The 19406-nt window shown below is 53.3% G+C and overlaps 1 protein-coding gene and 1 long non-coding RNA gene across 2 annotated transcripts; one reads left to right on the top strand and one right to left on the bottom strand.

Annotated features, from left to right (window-relative positions):
- Positions 1-275: 275 nt before the first annotated feature.
- On the bottom strand, positions 276-12638 carry LOC121080230 (hydrocephalus-inducing protein homolog). The gene is made up of 17 exons (XM_040578085.1): positions 12432-12638; positions 12155-12327; positions 11443-11641; positions 10482-10581; positions 9505-9604; positions 8840-9008; positions 8322-8560; positions 7884-7998; positions 7036-7240; positions 6443-6678; positions 5679-5830; positions 4526-4718; positions 3876-3984; positions 3027-3290; positions 2300-2445; positions 1737-1958; positions 276-552 (listed from the first exon to the last, which is right to left on the bottom strand). Exons 1-17 carry the CDS (start codon positions 12636-12638, stop codon positions 388-390), a joined length of 2994 nt encoding a protein of 997 aa, XP_040434019.1. The 3' UTR covers positions 276-387.
- A 1147-nt stretch (positions 12639-13785) lies between these two features.
- On the top strand, positions 13786-19401 carry LOC121080235. The gene is made up of 3 exons (XR_005825306.1): positions 13786-13821; positions 16250-16362; positions 19372-19401. It is a non-coding gene; the product is annotated as an uncharacterized LOC121080235 (long non-coding RNA).
- The last annotated feature ends 5 nt before the right edge of the window (positions 19402-19406 follow it).

Here is a 19406-nt window from a genome sequence, read left to right as displayed (position 1 = left end):
AGAAGAACAGCAGGTGAGACTGAACACAAAGCCCTAGAAGGGACTCGAGTCCACATGTGAGGCATCTCCAGGCGCCCAGGGTGTGTGGAAGCTGAAACCTCAGAACCAGCAGGCAGCAGCACACACACCCCTGCCCCCACCCCCCGCCAGGCCTAATCACCCAGTTAGAAATTAGAAGAGGTTTATTAAGTGGCCAAACAATAAACATGTCAGTGTTTTATTTTTTGCCTTTATTGGCACTTTATTGCCTTTATTTTCACCAGACCACGAGCAGAAGGAGAAGCAGAGGCCACCAGAGAGCACGGCACAGCTCCGGCGAAGCAGGCACCAGGTCAGCCCTGGGCAAAGGCAGCTCCCACGCACGGGTCCCTGCCTGGCCTCTGGCTCTCACGGGAATGTCCTCGTCTGGAAGGGCAAGGTCTCCTTGCACTGAATCGTGTCCGTATCCAGCTTGAGCTCAGCGTAGTCGACAACAGCACTGAGGCAAAGCTCCACCTCACGGCTGCTCTCCTCCAGGACAGTGTGAGCTGGTTCTGGGTCTGTCTCGATCACCTCCAAACAGGAAAGGGAAGAATCACTGAGCAGAGCCTAGAAAGCCCGGCTGAGCAAGAGGAGGCTTTTGGCCTCCAAGATCAGCCTCGTACAGGGGCTAGAAAGGACCATTCCCATTTATTTCCCCGGGAAGGTGACAAAATTTAACCCTTCCATTACAGTGTTTGTTTCTACCGACTGAACACCATAATCACCACCATGACTGAGAATACACCCATGGGGACAATGACTGGGTCATAGGTACCTGTCCCTGTGTTTCAACCCTGTAGAGTGTCAGACCTTTTTCATGGCCCGCTACAGATCCAGCAGGCCTCTAAATTAGGATTAAGTTCCCCTGTGGGAGTTCTGTGGATGGAGAACCCCAAGACTGAACAAAACCAGAAAGCACCTTTTCCCTCTTGTCTTAGCGGGAGGTGCTTTCCAGACACCATGTGTGGGGCAACAGCCACGCTGGTGAGGGCTGGGGACGGGCGTTTTGGAATGGGGACGAACTCACTAGGAAAGCCTCCGACTGCTGCTGCTGATGGGGAAGAAGTGTGGTTTACAGCTCTTAAAAAGGCTCAGAAACTAGGGAGGAACACGTGCCAGGTACGTGTGTGTGGCACTTTCTGGAGCGATGCTTCTCCAGACTGCTGCACGACTGCCACGCAGCACCTGGGCTGCTCCACAATGAGATATCCCACACAACATGGGCACCACCACCAAAATCTCTGCTATCGGTGTAGGCAGAGCTGACAGCTCACCCACCATGTGCCGGTGGGCTGGCCAGCGCACACACAAGAGCACTAGTGTGGCTCTCCACTCCAAAACAAGAGTCAGAGTGCAGCGCCTTAAACTCCTTGTTGGTGAAAAGGCACTGAATTCGATGAAGAAATTTTAACACCACAAAACGTGATAAAATCGTAAAATGTGCCCTCCCGTTCAACACAGGTTGCAACACTTCAGCTTTTGGCAGAGACCGGTAGTTTGCATGTGGCTAAACGTGTCTTGTCAAAAGACCTCCCCATTTTGTGTTGGTGTCACAGGTCACTGCATCTGCCTCTCCCCCAAAACGCACTGCGGGTGAACCTCACGGGTGGATTAAACGTCAGGAGGACGCAGGAGCTGCTCAGCCAGCAGAGATGGTGGCCTGCCAGGGTTTTTTTGTAGCAGCTCCGTTAGCTTTTCCTGTTTGCGTTTCTTACCTTCTTCTTCACAGGCCACGTGGCTCCTGGGCCCCTCATGGTGGTATCCACCCACTTGATGGTGTGCAGGCAGTCATCCCAGTCTTTAATCTGCTCCGGCGGCAGCGGGAAGGTGATCCTAGCCACCTTGCACTTCACAGGGTGCATTTTGAAGGTGACCGCGACATCCGATTTCAAGGTCACTGTGATGGCCTTAGCACAGCCAGCATGGAGGTGTCCCACCTAGGGAGAACCAGAGAGCCAAGACCTAACTGGAATCACTAGCAAGGGCAGGACTGACAGCAAAGAGATCGATCGATGTGGTGAGCAGCTGTGCCAGGAATCTGCCTCTTACCGTGTATTCATCTGGGGTTTGACAGAGGAAAATACAAAAGATGCCACCTCCCGTAACACTGAGCCTTTTCTGTGGGGTTGACAGCCCCGTGCCAGCTAAGCCAGGGATTGCAGCTCCTTTGTGGCACTGAAACAGGCTCTCACCGGTACGTGGTGACTCCCTGCCAGCTCCTGGGAACCCGCCGGGCAGGGCTGGAGCAATGGGAAAAGGCAGAGCCACCCAAACTCACCTTGGGGGAGAAGTGAAATGGGGTGTCTGCCAGCCACTCAAACCGCATCGCCTCCGTCCTGCTGCGGTTGGTGATGGTGAAGGTCACGCTGTAGGGTTTCCCGATGTGACAGTCCCCGAACGGGATGTGATTCACTCTGGCAGCTGCTAGGAAGGAGAGCAGGAGGTCTCAGTGTGCCTGAGGTCCATCCACCCCCCTCACATCCACAGAGACAGGCGTGGCCAACTCTTCCTTGCTCCAAGCCTTCCTCCCTGGGGAGACGCAGTTCCCCATCCTACCGCTCCCATGGAAGCGCCCTGCCACATCCCTAAACCCGTGGCTGTGGCTGTGCAGAGCCACGCAGCACAGCATGCACTGCCCCTCTGCACAGAGCCAGCACGCTCCCAGACCGCCAGGCCAGGGGGTGACAGCACAGGCTGCGTATATCGAGGGCACAAATCATTAGACACGGGCTTCATCTCCATAGCATACCATGGGCTGGCAGCCCTCCTTTTGGAGATACTCAGCTGAACGCGGGTATCTCTGACCCTTCCCTGCTAGCCTGCAAGCTTCTCCCTTGACAGACGATCTTCTCTTCTGCTCTCAAGCTGCCTCTTAAGCCTCTGCAGGCTACAAAAGGCAGCAGGATCTGGCTGCTAAAGCTGGACCGCAGGTGCGCGGCACAGGGTGAGCAGAAACGTCTGTTTTCCTGTTCCTTGATCCACCTGGGCAGCCTTTCCTCTCTTACCCTCAATTACGTCTTCCTCTAGATTGCCCTCAGCATTCTCCTCCTCCTCACTGTCTGCCACCAGTCCGTGGATGTTATCTAGCGTGAAGTCATCCTCGTAGCCTTCGCCCACCAGCTGAATGTCGGTCTCCTCATACGGGTTGTTCACCACCGACAAGTGGATCCTGCCTTCCACACGTTGGGCCAGGGTGGGTTTGAAAAGCACGTCAAACTCTGCTAATTCCCCACGGAGCAGGACCAGGAGAGCGGTGTGAGGCTTCCTCTCTGCACAGCAATGAAATCAGCGACAAGTGATACAGCTGTACCGCTGAAATATTTCTGTGGGGCGTAAGGGGTTGAAACCCAGCTACCTCTAAGCACAGGTTCTCCCACCAATGGTGCCAGACCCTCCTCCTATGCTCACAAGGCTACGACAGCACCACGCGTATCACTGCTGAAGTGCCTTAAACACAGGTTAACACCCAGCGCTCACTCAAACTGCAGTCAGTCAGCTCCTGCCACACGTAAAGCTGAGCCAAAGAATGGGTTTGGCTTCTGTTGGCTGGCTGTGGGCTCAGGGGCTGCCTCCATTCAGGCTGCTACTCCCACACGCAGCAAAGACCTCAGATGGTCCGCTGAAGTGGTGACAGCCCCCCGCAACTCAACCCACCATGTCCAGAGGAACAGAAAAAACTTCCAACCACTTTCTAGGAGGAAGCCGTGCGCAGAGTCCACATGAAAAGCTGGGGGTACAGAGAGCCCCAGCGAAGAAACAACATCTAACATTTGGCGGCTGCTTGGCCAAGCCAAGAGCAGGGCACACATTTCTCCCCTGTGTGGATGACCGCGCTTCACGCTTACTGGGTTTACCTCCTGCAGGAGAGTCCTCCTTCACGCCCCCAGCTTGGTAGACGCATTGTGTGGTGGGCCTGGCTTTCAAGAAGAAAACTCCCGCTTCATCCAACAGGTCTATCGTCAACTGAGAAAAAGGAACACAGAGCACAACCACACTGCTGTGGGTACAGGGTGACACGTGGGTTGGCACCGTACTGGTGCTGGTCCAGCACGGGGCATCCAGCATGCTTCCCCGCTTCAAACACAGCTCTTAGCTAAACTTACAAAGTTCAAGTAAAACTAGACAGAAAAAAGAAGCGTTCAGAGGCGCTGGGATACAAAAGTAATGAACAGAATTTTTCATTAAAGTGTAGTAAAATGGGATCAAATACAACCTAATGCAACTAGGACATCACACGTGCCCACCCGAGAATCAAAGCGTGAGAAGAGAGATGGGGGGAAAACACCCCACCAACTTTCTTGCGTTGTATTTAACTGAAAAGGATAGGCTAGTCAGAAAAATCGCATTTCCAAGAGGAACTCTCTTCCTGGAAATTACAAGTCAGTCATTTGCTTAAAAAGAATTTCTGAGAGCTGTTTCCAGGTCTGCCATGCTTCCTGGGACCTTTTCTCCACGAGACAAGCACTTGTTCCCAGACCAGAGCGTTCCCTGAGCAGGTCCTCACCTGGACAGGTAGGGTGCCACCATTATGAAGGACCAGAGGGAGCTTTTGTGAATCACCCAGCAACAGCTTCTTAAAGACCAGCAGAGGGTTCCCTCTCTTACTGTGAAGTACCGGGCGCAGGACTGTCACCCGAGGCAGAGTCCCATCTCCACTGACACGGAAGGTCAGGCTTTGCGCTTTAATTGCTGCAGGGCTGCAGGAAAGGCAGAGGAGAGATCGTGACGGCCGGCACTAACCAATTTCCCACCTGGCAAGCAACAAAGAGGGGCCACCCACTGCATTTTCCCTGGCTGGTGCTCCTGTACCCCACGACACAGGTCTCCTCCACCCCCCTCCTCCCAATCCAATCAGGGCCATTCACAAGAGCTCTGAAGAGCCAGAGCCTTCCAGAGTAGCAGTTAAAGAACATGTCACTGAATCGAATCATGCAGCACAGCAGGTAAATAATGAGGCGACAGGCGAGACATGGCAAATTCACTGGCTGCGATGATATGAGACACATGCAAAAAGCACGAGCGCAGCATGGAAATAGTATAAAAGCAAGAAGGGAAAAATAAATAGCACCATCAGTAATGATTATTTCCAAGGACGCTAAAAAAGGAATTGCGTACTAGAGCAGAAAGCTGACTTGTCCTGACTCAGCCACTAAACGGCTGGGGAAGAGCCGGTCAGAGCCCTGGTACACACGTCCCAGGACAGGGGAACTGGGCTCCTCTTTTAGAAGGGCTCCAGTCGCTCCTTTGACAGAGAATAGCTTAACATACCCCAGGTAATCACATACAATCATCTCATTTTAACAGAAACAAGGAGGAAATAATGCACGCTGGCTGGCTGGCACAGAAACGGCTTCATCTAAACCTTTGTCCTTGGAAAGCCCCAGCTCAACTGTTGCACATCTCCATTTCTTGCTGATTCACTAACTCCCAGCTGGCCACCAAATGCTGCACTGTCTTCACAGTCACTCGCAGAGGCTAAGCTATAACCCCTTCTCTTTCTACTCTGTCTAGTAGTTACCGCCTCCTCTATTCTCTAATGCTAAGCACTCTGCCTAAGGCTACTGAGAGCATCAGGGTTAACAAGAGGTCGGGGTCCTCCCAGAGGAGGGGCAGCCATCAGGCAGGTCCCCCCGCCCACATTTCACAGGGGGAGTTACCTCGCCAGGACATCGAGGGAAGCCTCAAAAGTGCACTGGTAGCTCTGCATCATCTGTGGAGTGAAGGTCACCGTAGCAAAGGCGTGGGAGCAGCTGGGCACGCACATCCGAACGGGATCCACCTTGAAAATGTCACTGATGGGGCTGTGAAACTTGGGGGAACCCACAGAGCCGTGTTAGGAGGAAACATCCTTCAGTGTTTCGTACGCAGTCTTATTCTCATATGCGTCACCGGGAACAGCCCCAGACAGCGTGTCTCCCTTCCTGCTTGCCCTGGGCAGGCTCCTTCCATCGCAGGGGTGACTCCAAAGCGGTGCTGACCTTGCACAGGGAGCCCAGGAGCGCAAAAGCTGGCTTTGAGCACTGGGCAGCCACCCCAGCACACAAGGGAGGGGGGCACTGCACGGAAACCCCGCAACTAACCTCAAACTGGCCTTTAAAGAGAAGGAAAAGGCCAGGGAGCCTGAGGGAATGGTCTGCTTTGAGCCCAGGCACGTCAGGCCAGTAAAGGCCCCCTCTGAGCGGGCTTCCAAGAGATGTGCAGAAGGGTTTGGGTCTCCCACCAAAGACCCAGCCAGAGCGGTGAGCCAAAGCCTTGCTCGAGACGTGCCAAATTCAGAACTGCCACCCTGGCACTGCTGCTCCCCCCTGTAGCCTGACCTGCACGGAGCTGGACTAGGGCGGGCAAGAGGAAGCAACGAGTCTGGAGAACAAGGCAGCGCAGCCTGTAAAGAGCAACGGTCACCTTGGCCTCTTGTTCTTACCTCACCGGCGATGGGTTTGATGGAAAGGACCACATTGCAGGGGACTTTGTTGACATTGTGGATCTTGAAGCGAGCTGTGGCCCAGTGCCCAACCCGAACGTCGGTGAAGATAAACTTGTTCTCATCTCTGACATACACACCCTTGTCTCGCATCGTCTGCGGGGTCTGGCAGAGGTTGACGTTGCTGCAGATTCGATGCTCCTCAAAGATGGACTCGATGTCATCAACCACAAATGCTGTGGAGCAGAGCAGAGGGAGGGCTGAATGCTGAATTCCTGATGAATTTTTCGGGACCCTGCTGGCCTCTCGGAAGGCTTGATAAACCCTTTCTGCCCAGGTCACTGCAAAACCCAGCCTTGGGCGGGGGGTCGGCTGCGAGGATGGAGCTCAGTCCCAGTCAAGGAGTATTGCTTTCCTTTTATCCTTCCATGCATCCCTCCCAGCCTCTCCCCGCTGGCTGACTTGAAAAGAACTGGAACCTCTGAGGATTTTAGGGTTTAGCTTCAAGGTCAGGGCGCCTCTCTAACCAAGCAATAAGTTCAGGTGCTGACCAGCAGCAGGTCTGGCTGTGGGAACCTGTGGACGGGGCGTACCTGGGAGGCAGGACTCAGCCAGCAGGGTATAGGGGATGCCGAGGGGATTGTCCTGGGGGTCTCTGTCGCTGATATCGATGCGCAGGTGCTCCTCGCACGTCCCCAGTGATTCCACAGAGCAATCCACCGTGATCATCTGCTGGCCCCCAGGAGGGATGGAACCAAAGCCAGGGTACACCGTGAACATGCCTAGAGTGACGCGAGCCTGCAGAAAGAGTCCCAGGAGAGGCTGACGTCCAGCAGCCCAGCCTTGAGCATCCCCAGCAAGGAGTACGCCACTCCTCAACCTCCAGCCAGGCCGAGCCCCCAGTCCCAGGGCAGGGAGGGATGACTCCACGGCCCAGAGGCAGCCCCAGGACGAGAGGGACAAGCCAGGAGGAGCTGCAGGCCTATCCTGGCTGGCACAGAGGACGGAGTTTGGGTGTAAAAGGTGAAGGTGCTAGCTGGGATCCTCCAGCCTCAGGGGTAAAACAGGAGAGCAGAAATAACTGTGAGAAGTGACGGGAGGGAAGGGAGGGGACTGGGAAGACGAAAACACAAGGTCATCTGGTATCTACAGAGTGGGACTTCAAACAGGAACGTGCCCACATCTGTGGTATTCACAGTCCTATTTTGGCCAGCAGCCACCAAAACACGGGACCTGCTCCTCTCTCTTGACCCCACAACTCCAAGTCTGAGCCAGAGCACGGGACTGTCAGTGCAACTGAGCAGCTCCTGCCTCTGCTTGTGGCTGGGAGATGACGGACCTCCATCGTGCAGACCATGTCCCACCCCACGGTGATGAGCCCCCATCAGCGTCCTCCCCCAGCACCTGCAGCAGTGTGTCTTGGGGAGCGGGAGCCACCCACCTGCATGGAGGGGCTGGCAACCTTCTGCAGCGAGCGCTTGCTTTTCTTGGCTGAGGAAGTCCTTTGGTGTAAGTTCTCACTCTTGCCAGAGTGGGCAGATTTCATTTGACATCCACTAAGAGGAGAAAGCAGAAACATCCATCATGCTGAGCCCCCACCCTGCCTTCCTCTGAAGCCAAAGCTGACCTTCCCCTCCCCACAGAGGAAAGCCTCCCTGCCCCTCGCAGCCCCCGGCGGCACCTCCTGCAGCTTACAGACAGCTCAGCTGTATCACCAGCTTTGCCCGACACACGGGGACACTGAGGCACTTTTCCACTCCCTGTTCACAAGCAGGTGACGTGAACTGGACAATAACCCAGGTGTCTGGGCTGCCTGTCACACACCAGCCACGCTGTCGTGCCTCCTCAGGCAGGACAGGTGATGCAGGTCTTCTCTCACCTTTTCTCTTGCAATCGGGATGCGTCCTGGTCTGCTCGGTAGATGAGGAATTTAAAGTCAAGGCTGCCTTTGTTCTCCAGCATGAAGGTGCAGGTTTTCCTGCTGCCCTTCACCATGGCACCGAAGTTGATGAGCGAGGCGGGGTGAATGCTGTACTTGCTGAACACAGCTTTCGCCGACACCCTCACTGGGATGACGGCGACGGTCTCGCCTCCTCCGCAGATGCTGGGCTCCATCACCTGCAGCCAGAGGAGGGCTTGGTAAAACCAGCAAAGAGGCCAGCCTCTGACTCTGTTCCCTGATCCCATCCCAGGTCCCCATCAGCTCATCCTCCCTGTTTCAACGCCTCCTCCGGAGCCAGACTTTCAGCTCCGCTTAGGAAGCATCACAAATGTTTTCTGAGACATTGCTGTCACCTACGAGAATTACCCAGCTAAAGCCCTCCTTCCAGAAGGCACCTGTCCTGCTCACGCTCCCAAGACGTGCTGTGCCACCACTGCCTGGCTGGGGCAGCTCACCTGGTAGTGCAGGATGGGTTTGTCCTCGATATTCACTTCCGTCTTGGGGTGGAAGAACACCTGGACCTGCACAGGGCGCCCGGAGGCAGCCAGCAGGCCCTTCTGCGGCTGGATAGTGAAGTGGCTTGCCAGGTCTGGTATGGTGGTGCCTGCAGCTTTCAGCTGGAAACTGGGGAGAAAGGGAAGGAACAAAGACCTCTGCAGTTAAAAGTACAAGTGCCACCAGCACAGCCAGGACTTGACATAAGACCATAAAAAAATTAAAAGGGAAAGAGTCCAGCTCTGCTTGGGGAATCTCAGATCTTGAGAGAGTGCAGACCATCATGAGTGTTGCAAACTAACCTCGACACCCAATTTTCTCATCCCCTCCTTTAAAGAGTCATAAAGAGAAAGGAGCTGCCCCTCAGAGGAAGGCAATGGATCTCAGCAGTGAGTGGCTTCAATTTCAGGGCCTCTCCTTCTGGTTCCTGCTCAGCTGTGAAGGACTTCTGGTGTGGGGCTGCATTCTCCCTTAAAGTCTTTGAGATTAGGGAGCCCGGGCTTTTTATTTAACCAGACCACGAGGCAGCCAGCACGGGAAGCGGTTCTAGCCATGGGCAGGAGGAGAAGGCAGGCCTGGGCAGATGGTGGCACCACGCGTTCACAGAGCAGGCAGCTGGACCCACCTGTACGCAATCTCGTACTTCCCCTTGTTCCTCAGAGTCAGCACTTGCTTCGCATCATCCAGGACTTTCAGGACTCCAAAATCCACGGTGCCACCTGCACCTGCAGAAAACCCGCAGAGCCAGGCAAGAAACGGGGAGTATTAGTGAGCTGCTACAGACCACACCAAGTGACAAGACAGATATTTCAACACTTCCAGGCCAATTTCAATTGGCCTCTCAATACTGACATGGGGCTTATAAGAAAGGTGGGGACAGGTGTTTCCTGGGGGGCTGTAGTGACAGGACAGGGGGCAATGGCTTTGAACTGGAGGAGGGGAGATTTACATGAGCTGTTGGGAAGAAATTCTTCACTGTGAGGGTGGCGAGGCACTGGCAGAGGCTGCCCGGAGCAGCTGTGGCTGCCCCACTCAAGGCCAGGTTGGACGGGGCTTGGGGCAACCTGGACTAGTGGAAGGTGTTCCTGCCCATGGCAGGGGGGTTGGGACAAGACGATCTTTGAGGTCCTTTCCAACCCAAACTGTTCTATGACACTGGGAGTTCTCAGGCAGCCCAAAACCCTTCTCAGGAAGTTTCCGTTCTTGGAAATTTTCTTTAGCTACTTTGCTGCCCTTGCTCTTCTTACTCGGAGAATATCTGCAGGGTTTAGCAGGTGAGGAGCTGGGTTTCTGTCTTCTTGCTTCCAAGCACTGATCCAACAACTTTATGTGCCCTGCTGAGCCCTCAGGAGCTGCCAATTGCTCGCTCACATCGCTGTGGTTTCTAAGCCCCCAGACCAACCTGCACACTGCAAAGCTCAGGGGCGAGAGACTCGAGGCTGGCTGTGCCCTGACAGCCCTTCACTCCACTCAACTTGCAGGATACGCGCTTTATGTGACCGGGCCACGCTTGCATGCTACCCCATCCCAAGCGCTTTGGTTGCTCACCTGCCAAGGCAAGGCAACGCACCCAGACTGCTTTGTTTTGGGGCATCCACTGACCTTTAGGAATGTTGATGATTGGAGCAACATCATAGCCCTCTGCAGAAATGAGGATATTTTCGGTCTGGACAATCCCCAGGATGTTTTCTGCATCTGAAACCTGAGGCAGCGAGAAACCAACAGTGCTTAGACCGTTCTCTTAAATTCTTTTGGTAGACAACATACGAGTCCTTGTCTCTGCTGGCTGCTTCCACCATGGCCTCCCCTGCTTGACAAGCACTTGTGGATTCCCAAACTCTCCCAACCTGCTCAGCTCACGGGCTGACCCAGCGAGATGCTGCTGCAGTAAGAAGCCCTACCAGCCCAGCTCGGCACTCCTTCAGCAGGGAGTGCTGCCGCGGAAGCACCCGGGCAGACACAGCGATGGAAAAACAACCTCAAGAACTGTGAGGTGTCCCAGAGCAGGTGGCATTGACCGTCAACCCTCTCCCCTTCAATCACCCAGCATCCTCACTGAAGTGCAGCCCCCAAACCACGGGGAACAAAAGCCCAGGGTGACAGCTTGTTGCTCTCCGTTAAGAGCCCCGGACAGGCTCCAGCATGGGCGCAGGGAGCACGCCGAGGTCTGGACAACCAAACAACAGCATTCAACCACGCACAGCGGCAAGGTGGCTGTAACGCGGGCTCAGGACACAGCGCCTGGTTGTCTGGGCTGACGCAGATGCTCAGGGATGCACCATGTGCTCTGGTGAACCCAGGCTGAGGCAGCAGAAGTTGGGGTCACAGCAGCCTTGTGTCCCTCAGGTGCAGCTCTCCCTGGCCCGGCAGCACACATGCCCCCTGAAGCTCAGCTATAAGAGCAAGTTCCTTGCCGCTAAGGGCCTGCCCCCCCGGCGATACGGGTAGAAAGGAACCTCGGGAAGGCTCATCCTTTGTCCCCCTCTTTGCAGGGAACCCTTCAAGCACAGCCTCCACCCCAAAGATCTCGTTGCCCTGCCAGGGAGGGCACAGTCCCCCTCACCTCCAGTCGGATCTTCTTCTCAATGTTGAGAGCCTTTGTGGGCTTGAAATACAGATGCACGTCAAACTCCGTGCGCGGACCAACGATGCCCTCACGTTGTGACACGGAGAAGTCCTCGCCCAGGTTTTCCAGCCCACAGAGCCGCCAGGCCACAGGCAGCAGGGTGCTGTTTCGCAGGACCAGGGTCTTGCTGTCCTCCCTGCAGAGGCAGAAAGACACCCTGCACCAGCTGCTCGATGGTCAGGATAGGCCTTGCAACTGAACGCATCTTGGAGCAGCCCTATGCATTAGTTTATATATATATCTTTATCTATACACATCCAGTATTTATAGTATCCATAACATTAGTTAAATGTTTTCTCTGTGTCACAAGTCTCAGAGGTGAGGTCCTGGGGAAGGGCTGGGTGCTAACGGTGTATCCAACAGAAGGGACATAAGGAGGAGCAACTGCACTGCTCTCCGAACCAGCAGACGAGATACAAATGAATCAAGATGCCCATTGCACCACGTTGCTGGGGGGCTACAGAGCTTGCGGCTGTCCTGAGAGAACCAAGCCAGCAAGGAACGGTGAGCAAGAGACCGGGAACTGCTGGCAGAAAGAGGGACGCCAGCCCAACATCCAGCCTGAAGGGCCATGCAGCCAGCCAGAGAGGCTGAAGGGGAGCTCACCGACAGCACCCGTCCCCAGCAGAGGGGCCGCGGGATGACTGACCTGTGCAGAAGCAGCCTGTTGAAATGCACGTGCTTGGGGCTGACCCTCAGCTCCACCTTCACCCCCTGGCAGCACAGGGGGAAGACCACCGGCTCTGGGTTCTCCTTAATGCGGCAGACGAGCTTGTCTTCCACCAGACCAGCTGAAGTGGGGTACGCCCAAATGCTCAGCTTCTAGCCCCGTCCCCGAAACAAGAAATACAGAAGAGCACTCAGTGAGCAGGAGGAATGGCTCCTGGGCACTTACACCAGTGCCTGCCCTACCTGCTGTCCCCTACCTGCTTCTCGTCCGGTTTCAGCCTCATGCTGGGAGGTTCTACAAGGAACGTGTCCGCCTTGAGATCGCGCTCAAAGGAGAAATGCGCCTCTACTTCCAAGGGGGTGACGTTGAGGATGGTTATCGTCTCACAGTTGCTGGGACAGTCCAGTGCCTTGTACCTGTCCGCAAAAGGGGAGAAGGCTGCAGAGGAGACCGTCGCCTTCATCCCACACCAAGGAAAGCGCCATGTCCTGGCAGCGGGAGGCTGCACTGCAAGACCATGTTCCAACAAGCAGGCCAAGAAAAAGGATCATTTTCAGGGGCACACTGGATGCTATGTGTGTCCATCCTTGCGTTACTTTGATGTCCACCCCTGTACTTGGTGCCTCCAGCCCAGACACGTGATGATGCACAGGCCACTTAAAGAGCATTTTACAAATTAGAAACTCAAAGATGCCTGGAAAAACAGAGGTACTGCAGGCACGTGGGTTCTCCCCCTTTCTTTGTTGGGTTTCCTTCCCTGCAGGGTAGAAAGAAATGCTCTTGGAAAGAGCTTTTAAAAATAGTTTAGCTTTTGTCTTCCAAAACAGTCACGAGATTGCCTTGTATTTCACAGGTTAGCTCAAAGTCTGAGGGAAGGAAATAGAGAGGATTCATTCCCAAGAGGAATGCTGAATTTAAAAAAAACGTCCCTTCCCTCGGGTATGGAGCAGATTTGGGAGTTAAAGGGTTAAAAAGCACAAACAGAAACCCAAGGCCACGCAGCAGCCTGACTAAAGATCCTCTTTTGGTTTTTGAACTGTTTTGATTTCATTTGCTTGGGTTGTCAAAATACCACTAGCTCTCCAGAGCTCCCATGAAGAGGAGAACTTAATTTCTAATATTGAAAAAAAAAGCTATGTTAAAAATAGAAATGCGCCAGCAGCTACAATGGCAACTTTTTCAGGCAGACTTTGTCCAGCATCGAGGACGGGGAAACAGAATTTCCATTTTCATTCCTCTGCAGATCCCCCACGCCCCCATATCGGCAGGTCGAATCATAAGGCCTTACTAATATTACAAACGGATGAATGTTTTACAAAACCATCAGCAGAATAATTGCTTGTTCAGTCCACCTGTAGAGCTCAAAGCACTTTTAAAAAACACCATAAAGTTCATTTCGTAGGTGGCGAAGCTGAGATGTGGCGGGGGGACACAAGCTGCTCCAAGTGACCTTCAGGCTGGAAGCAGCACATGGCTCTGGCCACCAAGGCACCCACCAGGGAGGAAGATCAGCTCCGTCTCTCCCCTGCTCCTCCAGGACTCACTTGCCCATCATCTGCTCAAGTTCACACATCTGTGGCCCTTCAGCCCCCTGCATCTCCCAGGCAGGTCTCCACCTGGAAATACAAAAGGCATTTCAATTTCAGGTCAGACTGTCTAGGTGATATTTCCATGCATTTCTACAGAATTAAAGAAGCTAACAGACAAAAAGCCCAGATAGAGCCATATTAGTCAGGCTGATTGGTTCTACCAAGTTAGATCAATAGTAATTATGAACAAATGGACCAAGTGACCAAAGCCTGGGGCTGAGAATACCACTTTTTGAGATGTGGTTTCTTTTCACTGTACTACCCATAGAACTGGAGCACTCTGATAGAAGTATCTGCATTTGTAGAAGCCTCAGAAGCATCTGACCCGCTAGTAAGTGTGTATTAGAGAAATGAAGGTAGTTCTAAATTAAACGATGTCAACAGAAAAGTAGTTGATAGAATCCCTCAGGCTGAAGGAGAACTCAAGGCATTTCATAACAAGAACATTGAACCTCTAGAACAAGTGAACCTTTAAATATTATTACTGCACCGTGAGTTTACAAGAGTGGATTAGGACTATTTCTCCAGAAAAATGTGTCTATTTTATGTCTGTTTCACTTCAGGATTAGCCTTTATTAGTACTGCTCTGCAACTGCTAGCACTAAGAATTTAACCCAGTTTTTGTGCCAACAGGTTGTTTTAGCCTAACTTTCACTACAGGTTTTCAGTTTAGTATAAAGTGGTTACAGGGGAAACTGTTTCTGAGTTTGGCCATTTGACCAGCAGCCTCTGATATGGAGAAATAGTGTGAAATGGGGACAATGGACACCGACTGTGATTGTATATGTCTGCCCAGGAATGTGGGTATGGTGACTGGTCATGGGTGCAGTGTCTGGTCACATAGGCACACAGCTTTGAGGAAACAACTACAGTTTTTGAGGAGATGCCTGCCCTTCTTCCTCTAACAAAAGTGGGGATGGAGAGACGCCTGCCCTTCTTCCTCTAACAAAGGGGCTATTTAAAAAAGAATGAGAAAAGGATGAGAGATATTCCAATGCTATCTAGAGGGAGGGAGTGCTAAGTCTCCTTGCTGGAGAAGATGGGATGGTCACAAGAACATGAATCACCACTCCTTGCTGGAGAAGATCGGATGGTCACGGATGGTCACAAGAACATGAATCACCTACAAACCTGCAAGACCACCACATTCCAGCAAACGGACTGATAAGCTAATTAACATACGAAGCGGGGTTTAGGTAACGAATATGTATAGGCGTTAATTGAATATTCATTTGTTTCATTGTATAAATGTGAGATGGTTCGTCACTTCGGGCATGCACGCTTGTGGAGGAGCGATCCCCCGTGCATCTGCGCGCAATAAACATACCTACTTTATAACTTTTGAGTTATAGAGTCTAATTCCGCACGTCAGCCTCAAAAAGACTGACTGAATTTTGCTTTTTACAACTGAGAAAATTAAGAACAGGAACCAGTTTGTTCTCACACCCCCACCCCCACCCCCCTTTCATCCCATGATACATTGACACTTTGCAGCTTTGGACCAACATTTTTGGAGACCTTTAGCGTTAATCCATTGGGGACAGTATTGGGCTGCTGGACAACCAATGCAAATATTAATAAACCAAGAGAAATCCTTAGATTTGATTTGTTGAGGGTCATTTGTACATACGAGCTACATCTCCAAAATGTGCTTTATTCTACCAGACAGCTTCCCTGCAGTTAGTGAAACCCTTGCCTAGAATGGTTGCTTTACATAACTGATCTATTAAAACATGGAATGTGCGGCGAATGAAGAGACGGGACGCAGCTTGATGCAAACAAGTTGCCGATTTATTGTACACAATCATGAGTTTATATATGTTTTCAGAAGCTGCGTGCTTTAAACAGATTGGTTCTTTAAGCTAAGAATTACATACTAGGCAATCCCTGATTGGTGGTTAACTACCATCAATTAACAGCAAGGTGTTACCTTTCCTTGACGCCATCCTTGGCGCCATCCGTCTCCCACTCCCCTGTGCTCTGCAAACATGCCTCATCATGTTAATTGTTGTCTAGACAAGCTCGAGCACATTCCCCTCAGCTAACTGATTGCCACGCATGGTCCTAGTTTCCAGCCCGCTCCTGCAGGAATGCCTGTAGAGTTGTGGCACTGCATGACATCTACACGGGACTTGCTTCAAAAGCTACGACCAGGGAGCCTCCTGGCTTCTCAGCAATGCAAGCTCGGGGCAGGTCCTCTGGCCCGTTTGCTTGGCATTCATGCTTTATGCCTTAAAAAAGAGGCAAAACACTCAATGTGGCATTCCAGCATGCTAGTAATCAATCAAATGTACTTGGTAGTAACATTAGAAGAGGCAATCGGGTCACCAAGCAGGTAAGCCCTGCCTTGGCTTAGGCATTTGGATGGTTTTCTCTGACGTGTGTCAGAGCAGACACCTGGCTACACGCCAAATAGCAATGTAGAAATACCGGGGAGAACGTTTTCACTACATCCGTGCTCAGACTGTTCCCCTTTTCACTGCAGGCTCTCTCAGGAGCGCATCTCTCCTTTCTAGGGCTACCCTGGGTATGGCGGGTGAGGAAGCTACACGCAGGCAGGCTCCAATGGCTGACTCAGCTCCCGCTGGCTCTGGAGAGGTGGGTGAAAGAATCAGAGTGAGGATCTGGGCTGTAGAGACCAGAAAGGCTTTGCTGCTCCAAGGGGTCAACAATGGATTCTTTTTTTGGAGATCAGGGAGCCCAACCCAAGCCCATCTGATGTGGAGAAAAGCTGAATTTCTTCAGGATTTCTTTTTTTTTTTAACTTCCACCTGTGCAGCACAGCCTCCCTGGCTAGTTCCAGTCCACTGGCCAGCTGTCGTGTGAAGGCTGGCACTGCTGCACAACGATCCTGTCTGTCTGGCAGGCTGCAAGATTTTGGCCCAGTGCAGCAGGAGGAACTGAAGGGGGTCAGCGCTCTCTGGCTACAAGCCAGGCCGACTGAGCATGGAATCTCTGAATGCTGCAGCAAGATGTTTACTCCTTGGTTAACAGTGTCTGACAGGCTGAACAGAACTTTGCTTCTCCACGTGGAGATGCAATGCCCTTTGAAATGAGTAATCACAACCACATCTCTAAATCAAGGGCATTGTTAATTACTACTGTTGCACAGGATGTTTGAGATCGTGTCTTTCAACAGACACAGGCTTGAACGTCCTCTGCCACAGCAGCAGCTCTAGAAGGAATCTAATGGTTTCTAGCCTGTATGGTGCAGATGTGCTGCTCTGCGTGGCACAGCTATGGTGACACAGACACTGCAAAACCTGCTCTTGTCCTGCGCACAGTTCTAGTGCCTCTAAAATTCAGTCAGACAGTGTAAGTTTTAGCCAGAGCTCATTTGAGCTGCATCACAGGGCATTTCACTTGTGAAGTTCTCATCTCTCACTAGTATCTCAAAAAACCCAGCCATCCACAACCAAAAACCAAAGGCCAATCCAGCATCCAGCTGCTTTGGGAGGTGGCGGGAGCAGCTGACGGGGCTGGAGAGCATTTGCCAGCCGTCAGTGATGCCCTTGCCCTAAGCTGGAGTGGCGAATTTTGATCTAAGTCTGACGTGGTGGCAGTGTGAGGTCAGCAGCTCTGTTGGTACCAGCGCATTGTTGGGGTTGCTAGGTGAGGAATGCAGGGTGCTCAGCTCCGCCCCCGTCAGCTCCGGGGCACATTGGTCTGGCCCTAAAGCCAGCAGAAGGACGTGGGTACATGTTCTCTGGACCCTCGTTTCTGTTTCCTGCCAGGAAGAGGAAATCCATCCCTTTTCACCCTGCAGGTTAGGAATAATCCCTCTGTCCCGATGGGGACCATCCCAAAGTGATGCTGCGTTGTCAGGAGGGAGGGGGCTGGCACCAGCTGTGCTGGGATGGAGCCGGCTGAGGCCGCTGAAATCCCAAACGACCGGGACGGACCTGGGGTAGCGATGCCTGTAGTATCAGCTGGGATCTCACGCAGTGCCCTGGTGTAGAAAGTTGGTCCTGCCGGAGGGAGGCTGGTTCCAGCTGGCGTTGGCAGCCTGCCCGCCTGCCGGCTCTCTGCTGCTTTGTCTGGGATGCTTGGCGAGGCGGGCAGGGAGAGCTGGGCTGCTGATTGAAACAGCCCTCAACAACCCCCCTGGGGGTTGGAGACGACGTTTCCATTGCACTGTCACCCCCTGGCTGCACCAGTGCAGATTCGGCTGTGAGTGAGTTCGCCGCTGTCGGCTGTGAGAAAGGGAAAGGCTCTGAGGTCTCTCCCTGTGAGCACTGAGGTTTTGAAAAGATGCTGATCTCCTTAGTTTTATTCTTATTTTTGCCTCCTCCCTTTCCAGCCACTCCCTCTGTCCCCAGCCCACAACCTCTTAAAGAGGAAATTCAATGATGTTTACAGTTAAGCGCGGGGATGGGAACTTCTGACAGCCGAGGGCTTGATGCATTGATCACGAGAAAGCGCAGCCTGGCACCTCCTGGGGAGTGCCCCTGCGCAGATGAACTGCCTGACTGCAGCATCGGGGGGGTTGTGAGCCACGTGGAGGTGATGCCCATGGGGGAAACGCACGAGTGGGACAGCGGGAAAGAGACTGGCTTCCAGACTCGAGACGGGGTTCAGTTAGCGATTAAGAAGAGTGGAGACAGCAGCATCTTCCTCCGCGTGGGGCTGCACCCTGCCTGCCAGGTCTCAGAGCAGGCAGTACAGTCTCCGTTGTGGCTCTGTGTGTTACGGGTGGAGAACCTGAGCGTGGAGAGGAGGGTGGGAACGGATGCCCGCCAGTTAACAGCAGAGGTGGAAAGAGAAGCACCACATCCAGTGCTCCCTTTGCAAGTCTCGTTTCTTCCTGTGGGCATCTGCTGGGGAGATGAGATGGTTAATGACCACGCTTTTGCTTTTTTTTGGCTTGAACTTAGGCCTTTTCCTGGTGTTTGCATTGCAAGGAGATGGTAGCGTCTTGGTTCTCTGTGTGGCGTCTGTAGCATCATTGCTGGGGTGGTTCTCGTCACTGGAGGCTGGGAGCAGTGACCCAGTGGGATGTGGTCACTGTGTGTCCTCCCTGCCAGGCTGGGCAGAGGCCAGCAGTGCCGCAGGGTGCGGGTGGCAAAGGGAGGCGGCCAGGGCTGTTGCAAAGCTGGGGAAAGCTCTCCCGTGCATGCTTTCCCCTTCCAGGGGGGTGTTTTATTCCAAAGCTGAGACCCTGGATGCACTTCCACCTGCGCCTGGGTGCAGAGATAAGGCCAGGTGGCCCAGGGAGAGCCCAGGTCTTGGCCAAACTGCACCAGGCAGTCTGGAAACGGGCTCTCTTACTGCCGCAGGGCTGCAGGTATTGCCCAGGGTCGTGCAAAAGCGTCCCATTGGACATGGCATGGGCACTTTGCTCGTGGCTGTCTCTGATTGCATCCCTGCTTTTTTCTTCCCCCTCTTTGGTTCTTCTGGAGCTTGCTGCAGCCAGTGCAAGCAGCCCCTGCGGTGTGGCTGGAGCACCGTGCGCAGGCAGCGCAGCGGAGGAGCGCAAACCTGGGAGGGGGCGGGGGGTGTCAGCAGGTTGCCCACACAACACAGATGGACATGGGAAACTCGCTGCTCACAGAGAGGCCGTTGCGCCTCTTTGTTTTCCCCACTAACTGTTGTTCTGGTGTCTTGCAGGCACAGAAGAATAAGGCAGGATGGATGTCCCTCAG

The sequence above is a fragment of the Falco naumanni genome, chromosome 23 (genome assembly GCF_017639655.2).
Source record: "Falco naumanni isolate bFalNau1 chromosome 23, bFalNau1.pat, whole genome shotgun sequence".
NCBI classification, from domain to species: domain Eukaryota; kingdom Metazoa; phylum Chordata; class Aves; order Falconiformes; family Falconidae; genus Falco; species Falco naumanni.
Note: the sequence above shows the minus strand (reverse complement) of the source record. Positions and strands in the feature narration are given on the sequence as shown.